General features: G+C 43.9%; 1 protein-coding gene across 1 annotated transcript; it reads left to right on the forward strand.

The window, feature by feature from the left end:
* The first annotated feature begins 313 nt into the window (after positions 1–313).
* On the forward strand, positions 314–10,576 carry TMED8 (transmembrane p24 trafficking protein family member 8). The gene is made up of 5 exons (XM_021711825.1): positions 314–391; positions 5,865–5,994; positions 8,189–8,315; positions 8,534–8,839; positions 9,972–10,576. The coding sequence occupies exons 2-5, from the start codon at positions 5,872–5,874 to the stop codon at positions 10,187–10,189; spliced, it is 774 nt and encodes a 257-aa protein (XP_021567500.1). The 5' UTR covers positions 314–391; positions 5,865–5,871; the 3' UTR covers positions 10,190–10,576.
* Positions 10,577–11,017: the final 441 nt, after the last annotated feature.

Here is an 11,017-nt window from a genome sequence, read left to right on the forward strand (position 1 = left end):
TTCTGCCTAATTTAACCATCGTCTGTCTGAGAAATGTGATTCCTAAATTAGGATGGATTTTGTGAGGGCTTGTTCTAGAAAATGACTGATTTTTTATAAATGGGTTATAACTGTCTGAGAATACTTGGATGTGATGACTTGAATAATTTATGTGCTGGGCCTCTCGGAGTATAAAGGTCATGCTCAGAATATTTTTGGAAAGGAGAATTTGGTTGAAACTGTTAGTTTTTTTTTTTTTTTAAAGATACAGGATAATTATGATTGTGTTCTTTCTCAGATATTGAATTTATTCTTTCCATGATTTTCTAGAGAATGAAGATCTAGAAAACACCAAGGTCACCTCTCCATTGGCTTCTGCCTCTGATCCAGAACCCCTTTCCTTACCCCACAGGTAGGAACAACCAACTGCTTTGGATAAAATGCTTCCAGAGGTTTTGTCTTCTGAAACAAGAAGTAGGGCAGTGACTTCAGGGGAAAGACAATTATGAGGAACAGGTGCTGATGGTTGTGTTATTAATCAACCCTCAAGGGTTTTAGGTGCAATGTCAGGCCTGTTTCAGGTTATACATTTTTCTTTTATTCTCAGAGAATAAAACGGTAACAAACAGTCTGGTGTAGTGTCCTCATTTGTCTTCTCCTGAAGCCCATGTTCAAATGTTAAAACATTTGAAGTAGATCCAAATAGACTTGCAAGAGAATGTGTGTTGATTTCTACCCATAAAATGCATACACATACGCACACACACGTGGACGCACACACATGCATGAATACACAGTTGGAGGCAGTCTCTTGTTATATAGTTTTCAGATTAAACCATTATGCCTTTATGTTGTCTTTCTTAATTTCCTTGTCTATCCATCTCATCCACCCACCACCACTGATACCCGAGTGTATAATAGAAAGGGGAGAGTTGTACCAAGCCCCAGAATGCATGGAAACCAGGAAACACTAACGGAATAACCAATGAAAAGCTGTATTTTGGAGAACCCTGGGTGAGTGGGTATTGTAGTCTGACTGGCCAATTCATGGTACAGTATCACTCAGTAGAACCTGTGGTCTCCATGCCCCCCAAAAAATTAATGGCTGAGGGTGGAGGAGGATATCAGGGTATTTTAAAAATCTGTTTCTTGAGTTCTATTTAGAAATTCTTTCCTTTTGCTTTTGTATATGAAATAATCTATGTGATTAATATTATAATATAGTTGGTGATAATAATCTAATAGCCATGCTTTGTTAAAAGTTTCTCTGTAATAATGATAGTAAAATAGTTACTTTTATCAGATATTTCTATTTGCCAAATACTGTACTAGGTGTTAAATGTGTTAGCTCATTGAATCCTCAGGTCAATGCTAGTGAAATAAGTATACCCATTTTTTTTTAAGTGCTAGTGAAATAAGTATACCTATTTTTTTTTTTAAGTGAGGAAAATGAAATAGTGAGTTCAGCAATTTGCTCGAGTTCCCTAGCTTTGGGTTTGGTCAGCTCTGGAGCTTATTCTCGTAGCTAGCTGGACAGGGTTTTGGGCTTTGTGCTCGGAGCTCCTCAGTTGCATCTGTAACGGTCCTTTCAGGAGACACAGCCTTCTCGGGCTTTGGACCATTCATGTCCTTACTACATCTCCTGAGGAGAACCTCTTCATCTTCTTGCCATCCTCTCTTTTCTGCACATGTTGATTCGAGGGATTTTGGGGGAATGGTTTTGGCACAGAACTGTTTCTTTTAAAAAATCGTGCAAATTTATGGGGTACATGTAACATTTTTTATAAGTATAAAATGCATAGTGATCAAGTCAGGGTATTTAGGAGGTCCATCATCCAAGTGCACAGAACTATTTCATCTCCCTCCCAAGAGTTGATAGCTTGTTTTGAGAGAGAAACACAGAACATTCTTAGACAAAAGGAGATTTAATTTTAAAGTTTTATTCCTAAAATCCAGCAAGTGAAGCAAAAAATCCAGCAAATATGATGTCTGGAGCTCAGTATTGTGTTTTGCGTCTGTTGGGAATGGAAATGACATGGCCCTCTGTCTTTCCTGGCAAAGCATGCAGCCAGCCAGGCTCTCCTGCCCATGGCAGTGACCTCCGTGCACCAGGTCAGGACAAACCACAAACTGAAAGCAGAGTTTTTTCCTTTACGTGGCTTATCACCAGCATCAAGTAATTTGCAATTTAGCTTTCCCAAAATACCCTTCGTGAATTCTCCAGAGCATAAAATGCTAATGTGAATATTAGATTCATGTGGCTGTTGCATATCCTGTTTAAAATATTTTAAAATAAGCAGAACCATATTTGTTTAAAGTAGCATGCACAAAGGCAAAGAAGAGATTAAACTGTAGATGTCAAACACAGGAAAGTCACATAATGATTAGATTAGCTGCTGTGATCGCACCTTCCCAATGTTGTCAATGGGAGAATCCCTCTTTTGTTCCCAAATAAAAACTAACTTATTCATGAACAAAATTTTGGGGGTGTCTATTATTTACTCAACAAAAATTTTTTGAGAGTCTACTGTGTATGTGGTACTGTTCTAGGTACTGAAGATACCACAAAAAAAAGATACCACAGTAGTCCAAGTCGCTGCTCTCATGGAGCTCGTGTTCTAGTGGCAGAGGCAGACAGAAAAACAAGTGTACATTGAATTTCATGGAATCTAAGTTGCCATGCCATCAGTTGTAAGATGTACTGCTATTTTATGTACTACCAATAAAGGAAACAATGCTTAAGATAGAGGGTCTAATAGGAGACCCCCCAGGGAGCTGGAGCACCAAGAGCCTGCACTTGCAATGAAAAGATAGACAAAGAAAATAATCCTTCCACACTGAGAAGGATAGCAAAGAAACTTGATTGTCTTAAACTTGGCACTGTGTAATGGGAGGAAAAATATCTCCCCTGAGAGTATGAACCAATGGTATTCATCAGTTTGTTATCTAAACTCACTCTGTTAGGGTGGGCTCAATAGAACCCTTAAACAGAGCATTTCAAGTCATTTCAGGATGATGATAGCATGCCTGAGCACCTGCAGAAGCAAACGATGGTCTCCGATGGAAGGCCTTAATGTCAGTCCCAGGCCCATGGCAGTTTTAAAGACACCATCAGTTTTTAAGATAGCCTATCTGTTGGTTGTATTGCAGTCTAAAAACATGTGCATTTTTCAGTCAACAAAATATGGTCCATATCATGTCAGGCAGTAATAAGTGTGGTGAAGACCAATGAAACTGGTAAAGGTAGAGAGAATGATGGGGCCAGGGAGGGGTGAGCCATTTTATATATGGCCCTCTGGGAACCCTCAGCAGAAACTGAGGGAAGGACGCTGTGAGTTATCTGAGGACGAGTAGTCTAGGCAGAAGCTACCACAAATGCAAAGACCCTCAAGTGGGAGATTGCTGGGGGTGTTTGAGGACTATCAAGATTCCTGAGACCCTTGTAGCTGCAGTGACCTGGGCAAAGCAGGGATTCTGGGATATGAGGTCAGAGTGCAAAGGACCTTGGAGTCCAGGTGACAGGCATGGTTCCAGATGCTGTGCATATAGAGACAGCGAGACCCAGTCCCTGCCACCAAACCTACTTTCTAATAGAGGAAGCACATGGTAAGCAGTGTCAAGAAACAAAAATGGACTATAACTTCTGGGTTTAAGCATTACAATGAGCCCACAGCCTAGAACGATTTACAGCTTACACTGGATTGCCTAAGTTAACCTACAAAAATCTGCAGTGTCCCAGAGCTCCAATTCTCATAGCAAATACCCCTTGTGTGTCCTGAGGTAGGGTGGAGTAATTTGGATATTCCAAAGGATGACTATTTTATCTGAAGAAGAGGAAATTTATAAACTAGGAGTGTTTTTTCTTATGCTAAGAAAGGAAACATAATAAATTTGAAAATAAAGCCCCTTTCTGTTTACCCAAGGTTTATAGTACCATTTCCAAATGATGCCCTGCTGCAGGGATTCTCAAATCCTTCTACTCTTAAAAATCACATAATGAAAAAAAAAAAAAAAAAGAAAAGAAACTTGTTCAAATATTGAAACTTAAAAAAAAAAAAAAAACACAAAGAATTTTTGTTTGTGTGGGTTATATCTATCAATATTTACTCTATTAGAATTTAGAAAAAGTAGAATATAGTTATTCATTCATTTAAAAACAATAGTGAATTCATTGCATACTAGTATAAATAACATATGTTTACTTGAAAACATTTTCAAAGCAATTAATGTAGTGAGAAGAGAGACATTGTAAATCTCTTAATGTCTGGTTTAATAAAGACAGCTGGGTTCCCATCTTTGCTTCTGGATTCATATCATTGCAATATCACATGTCATATGATCTCTGGAAAATTCCTCTGTACTCTCTTGAGAAGATGAGAATGAAAAAAGGGAAAATACTAGTTTAGAATGACTAAGAGAAAGTTTGGGCTTCACAGACTCCCCATGGAGGATCCCAAAGACCCCAATGGTCCCTGACCACACTGCGATAACTGCCACACCAAAAAAAAAAAAACCCATGTCACTGGGCATGGTGGCTCACACCTGTAATCTCAGCATTTTGGAAGACCGAAGCAGGAGGATTGCTTGAGCCCAGGAGTTCGAGACTAGCCTAGACAACATAGCAAGACTTCGTTTCTAAAAAGAAATCTAAAGATTTGTAGCGTGTACCTGTGATCCCAGCTACTCAAGAGGCTCATAAGGATCGCTTGAATCCAAGAATTTTAGACTGGTGAGCTGTGATCATGCCACTGTACTCCATCTGGGCAACAGAATGAGACCCTGACTCAAAAAAAAAAAAAATTATGTCACTCTTTATTGGTAGCAGATTTCCAAAAGGCTTGGGATATTGTGCTCTAGCCGTGGCACTTAACTCATTTTCAGTCCATCTGAAGTCAGAAGAAATGGTAGAGCGCCTACATTATTCCCTTGCCTCTTTAAAATCAGCTGTTCATATAGCTGTGTCTTAAGTCATTGGGTAGTTGATTAATGTGCTTAAGGAAGAGAGGAAGCTCTCTAGCAGTGACCTGGAATAGGGTCTAAGATGGTACCATCCAAAGCCTTTGCCCTGGGATGCCTGTGGAGAGGGCTTACCTTGCTAGTCAGTGTATACTGTATTTGGGTGATCAGTCTTTGGCTTGGGCGAGGCCTCCTCCCTTTGCTTTTACCCAGTGACTTTGTGTGCAGAGATGAATTGGGCTTATTCTAACTCTTTTATTGAAATTCTGTGTGCAACAAATGGTGTAGGCCCGGGGGATGAATAAAGCTGAACTCTGAAACAGAGAGTGGAATGGAGATAACGGGCTGGAGTGGGGCAGGGTGGGGAGATGTCGGTCAGGTGGTATAAGGTCTCTGTTAGCCAGGAGGAGTAAGTTCTGGAGATCTTGCACAGCATGGTGAATGTGTTGATAAGAATGTATTGTGTGTTATAAAACTGCTAAGAGAGCAGATTTTTAAATGTTCTCACCACAAAAAAATAAGTATGTGAGGTGATAGATGTGTTAATTAGCTCGATTTAATATTTTCACATTGTATACATATATCAAAACAGCACAGTGTATACCACAAATATATAAAATTTTTATTTGTCAACTAAAATAAATAACAACAGAGAAAACCAGTCTGCAGTTCATCTCGGAGGCCTGCTGTAGTTTTCCGTGGTTCTCAGAGTGTAGACCTCAGTTCGTCAGTCTTTGTTTTGTGCACGGTCAGTGCTTTCCTGTGGGTCATTTTGCCCTGGGCAGCAGTCGACTGAAGTGCCAATAGGCCTAAATGCCAGGGGAGGGTGGGGGCAGAGGTGTCCTTCAAATGTTTTATTTCAGAGTTTCTGTAAGACATTTGTGTCTTTCCAAGATCTGTTGAACTGACACGCTCTCTTCTCCTGAGAGGTCACAGATGGTGTCTTCAGTGAGTCAGGATGTCACGGAAGACCTGCAGAAAACAGCCAGTGCCTCAGAGGCTCAGGCCATGGCGGAAAAAGATTTGCTGCCTGAAGAACAGGCCCAGGTCCTCAACAAGGTAGAGATTATATTCCTGCTCGGTCTAAAAAGGAGACATTTAAGGAGGAGGCACTAGGATGCAGCTGTGGAAGGGGTGGGTTAGAATCAGAACCTCTGTGGGGGTGGCTCCCAGCGTTTTCTTTGCTTCCTTCAGGGCATCTCATTTTCAGTCATCTGTGGAATGATTATTTGCATCTCCCACAGGGCCCATCATTATATCATAACCTAGTAGCCACCTATTCAAAAAATGGAGTGATGCAGTGAGTGTTGGTATGTTCCCCAAATCCTCCTAAGTCATGGAACTGTGTTGCGACCCCAGTTCTCTTGTGGTGGATCGACTCAGTATTTATGATAAAGCTTCCATTACAGTGGTATTACTGTAGTGTTCTCTGCCATGGAGGGATGTGAGGTGGGATTGTTTGTATCATTATTAGCATATGTCTTGCAATAATGATTGATGTTAGTTCAATCAAGACAACACCAAGTACCATAATTGGGTTTGTATAATACTTAATAGTTTACAAGCATGTGTATCTATAACACTTTATTTACTCCTGAGAACAGCTTTGTAAGGTAGATACCATTGTGTCCCATTTAAGAAATAAGAAAAGTGCCTGGGCGTAGTGGCTTATGCCTGTAATCTAGCACCTTGGGAGGTCAAGGTGGGAGGATCTCTTGAGGCTGGGAGTTTGAGCCTGGGCAATGTAACAAGACCCCCATCTTTACAAAAAATTAAAAAAATAAAAATTTTTAATGAGAAAACAGAGGCTAAAGGCTGTTAGTGACTTTACCAAGGCTATGCACTATTAAGTTGCAAACTAAATTCTTTGTGTAGCATTTTGGAAAAGGAAGGATTCATCTAATCACACTAGTGAAAGTCTGATTCACTTCATTTAGCTGTGGAGATGAGGACTGGAAGGATTGCTCTCCAGAAACAGGTATCGCGAGAAGACTTTATAGGGGGATTATAGACTTGAGTTATTTATTTCTTGCAAATACAATTCTGGCCTCTTAACTGAATTGCTGACTCACTGATGTTCTCTCCCCTGTGGGCAATAGGTATAGATTTCTTGTTAGTTTCCTGCCAATTGCTGGGAGAAGGGGCAGGAAATTCAGGCATAACAGCATGAAACCAGGAACACTGATCTGAGTGATTTGAAGGGAAGTCCATCAGGGAGAGATTGCAGGCTCCTCTGTGAGCTAGTGAGGGCTTTGAGTGTCAAATATTATTTGCGTTCTTCCACACAGGTCAGGCATCTGGCAGCAAATGTACTGAATTTATTTTATTTTTTTATTTTTGAGTTGGGATTTCACTCTGTCACCCAGGCTGTAGTGTAGTGGTGTAATCACAGCTCACTGCAGTCTCAACCTCCTGGGCTCAGGTGATTCTTTGGCCTCAGTCTCCCAAATAACTGGAACTATGGGCACTCGCCACCATACCCAGCTAGTTTTTTGTTTTTGTTGTTTTGTGGAGGAGGTCTCGCTCTGTTGCCCAGGCTGGTCTCAAACTCCTGGCCTCAAGTGATCCTCCTACCTCAACCTCCCAGAGTGTTGGGATTACAGGTGTGAGCCACTGCACCTGGCAAAATGTACTGTTCAAATGCAAGTCCTGGGGTGGTCTAAGGTGAATTGTAGTTATTTATAGAACACTGTTAGTGATACAGAGGCTAAGACAACCTGAAGCCCGAGGTGGGCCGCAGATGAGGGAGAAACTACAAGCAGATCCTCTCTCTGCAGTACAGAGTTGATTGACAGTGATGTAGAAGTGAGCCCTGTGGGAACTGTAGTAGGACAGCGTGCAGCGGAGTGGGAGTGGAGCTCCACTCAGGTGCGAGAGCTGTCAGTGGGGCAGCCGCAGGGTGGAGGTGCAGGGAAGGTGGGACCAAGGCGTGGCCCAGGGACACCATTGACCAGTAGTCAGTCGAGGCTGGCAGGGTATTTGTGGGCAAGGGTTTTGTAAAGGGTCTGGGAAAAGACAGTTGCCAAAGGTAGGCAAGGACAAGAAAGAATCTTTCTACTAGGGCACATTTCGGGGGCATGAGAAACATTCATAGCATTTATGAGCAGCCTGTACTTAGGAACGGGGAGTAGCATGGTAAGCTGTAACTTGATGTAGTGGCAGTAGCAGGGTTTGGGGGCAGCCTCCATTTGGAAAGAGGTTCATTGGAATTTGCCACTCCAACGTGTCCTTTAACTAGAGTTCTGTTGTACAGATAGCCAAGTATCACGTTCCACAAAGGTCTGGGGACATCGTTATGATCCAGTCTGAGCACACAGGAGCGGTAGATGTTCTTTCAGCTGACCTGGAGTCTGCAGACCTTCTGGGGGACCACAGGAAAGGTGAGACCTTTGGGGGGATAGGAAGCGGTTCTTTTGTTTCCAGTAGATACTTAAAGAAAGGCAGGCAGACAGAGGGAATGAAAGAAAATGACTTGTGAAGGGAAGTCAGAGACGTCAGTAGAAAGATTGTCTTTGGCTGTGCCTGCCTCTCTCAGCAGAATGCCAGGTGTGCTAGCATTTTCTAATGTTTGTCAGTAGTAAGCTGTCTGTCCTTTCAGTCTCCCCACCTCTGATGGCTCCTCCATGCATCTGGACCTTTGCCAAGGTGAAGGAATTCAAAAGCAAGCTGGGCAAAGAGAAGAACAGCCGTCTGGTGGTGAAGCGGGGAGAGGTGGTGACCATCCGGGTACCCACCCACCCAGAGGGGAAGCGAGTCTGCTGGGAGTTTGCGACGGATGACTATGATATTGGCTTTGGAGTTTATTTTGACTGGACCCCTGTAACCAGCACTGACATAACCGTGCAGGTCAGTGATTCCAGTGAGGATGAAGATGAAGATGAGGAAGAAGAAGAGGAGATTGAGGGTAAATGGAATTTTAACATAATTTGCATTTTCTCTTCTGGGTTAACCTAGTTTCTGGTGGCCACTTCCTGGGTTGGCCAGTCCTCTTCCTTATAATGCACATGAGGAATTCAGCATCACTAGGCTGAGTGGTGCAGGCCAAAGTCAGACCCTCAGGGAACATTCTGGTGGGGCTGGTATTCATGCCTTAGTTGAAAGCTTCTTTTCTTTTAATTAGTACCTCATTGTTTTCCCAATATCTCCTTTGGAGCAGGGATGGGGCAGGGACAGGGTGAGTCAGTGCTGCCACACAGAGAGGTAGGGTTTTTAGATTGCAGATAAATCTGAGACTATGTTATAATTTTCTCTTAGTTTGGGGATATTTACTCTTGGCCTGGAACTAAACTGAGTGATTCCCTTCTCCAAGCTATTGTAGCTGGCTGATCCTGGTGACTCCTTGCCTCATGCCCAGGGCAGCTTTCCAAGTAGTGTCTGTGCCCCTTCCCCGTTATTACTTATAGTGTCTACTCAGCATGGCCAAGGGTTTTTTTTCAGGTATCCTAAGAGAGTCTAAGCATTAGTCATATTCCTTGATTTTCTTAGGTAATGCTAAAATCAATCCCTTAACTTGCTTCTTCATAGAAAAGCAGGTCTACAGGGAAGTCTACACGGACTTAAGGATGAGGAGAGCTTTGCTTTTCAGGAAGCCGAGTGAAAGCCTTAGGGTCACTCCTCATAGCGTGTTTATTTGCATTTCCTATCTCCGTTAGCTAGTCCTGTCACTTAACTGAATGAAAGATGTCAGAATTCTTCCTTCAGAATCTTTCTCCCCCTCAGAAATGTCCAATTCTTCTGGAGCTAGGAAAGCTCCTGTCAGGCTAGATCACGTGGAGACACTATTGGCATTTGGGTTGGGATGTTCTTTGTTGCATAGGTACTGTCCTGATCCTAGCACTCCTGGACCCTTAGCTACTAAGTGCAGATATCACCTAACAGTCGTCAAAAGATTACCAGACACTTCCAAATGCCCCTGGGCGGACAGTGGCTTCCCTCGGTGAGAGCCACGGGGTCATCTGACCCTTCTTCCAGCTTCAGGCAGGACCGACTCAGTCTCTGAACTCACATCCCGACACTGTGCCATTTTGCTCCTGCAGAGCCCGTTCCAGTTGGAGATGTGGAGAGAGGCTCGAGGAGCTCCCTGCGGGGTCGCTATGGGGAGGTCATGCCTGTGTACCGGCGGGACAGCCATCGAGATGTGCAGGCGGGCAGCCATGATTACCCTGGAGAGGGCATCTACCTGCTCAAGTTCGACAACTCCTATTCGCTGCTGCGCAACAAGACACTCTACTTCCACATCTACTACACCAGCTGAGGCCGTGGCACGGGCAGGCTGTGTTGCTGGCTGAGCAGGCTGCCAGCTGGTGGCGCTGTTGGGGCTGGGCAGGAGCTGGAAGTGCAGCGTGAGGCTCCCATCCCCAGCCGTCACGTGCCTGACCATTGACCCGCGCACAGCTCTTCTTCTCGGCTTCTGCAGGTGGTGGTGTTGCGCGCCTGTTCTGTGCTCCCTGACTCGTGCTCTCCTTGCTTCGGACTCCAGGAAAATCCCTCTGGAGGGCGCCCGCCAGGCATGAGCCTGGCAGGAGGGTGTGGTCTTCTAGACATGGATCTGCTTGGTCCAAGGGTTCTCATTCCCACTGTTGCTCTCTCCTCTCCCGGAGCCTCTGTTGCCAGTGCATCTCGTGGCGCCCACTCGCTTTCCTTCCTAAGGTGCCAGAAGAGGGAAAAAGCACATTGTCCATGAAGGAACCCAGTCTCTTGGCTGGGAAGCTCCGTCCAGCCCTCACCACTGCCACATTCCTGCCTGCTGGTTCTTGGTCTCCACCTAGGCTGGAGACCTCACTGCCTTTGGAGGGATGTTACGCTTCCTGGTGGTTAGGCGCCTCGTTTTTTCTCTTTCCTGTGTGTCTGTGCCATTACAGCAGGAACTTTCGTGCAATCCCAAGTGACGATCTGTGTAACCCAAGGTCTTCTGGGAAGGAAAACTGCCTCCTTCACTTCCTCTTCCGAAAACTGGTTTCCCTTGCCTTGGACACTGGCCTTTGAAGTGGATAGAGTGGAAATTAGGTCCTGAACTGATCTCAGAACCCTCATCTTTGAAAGCCAAGTGCTATTTTTTTGGTATGATCAAAGGAGGAAGGGT

Source organism: Carlito syrichta, unplaced genomic scaffold (genome assembly GCF_000164805.1).
Source record: "Carlito syrichta isolate Samal-C Ts95f unplaced genomic scaffold, Tarsius_syrichta-2.0.1 Scaffold302712, whole genome shotgun sequence".
NCBI lineage: Eukaryota > Metazoa > Chordata > Mammalia > Primates > Tarsiidae > Carlito > Carlito syrichta.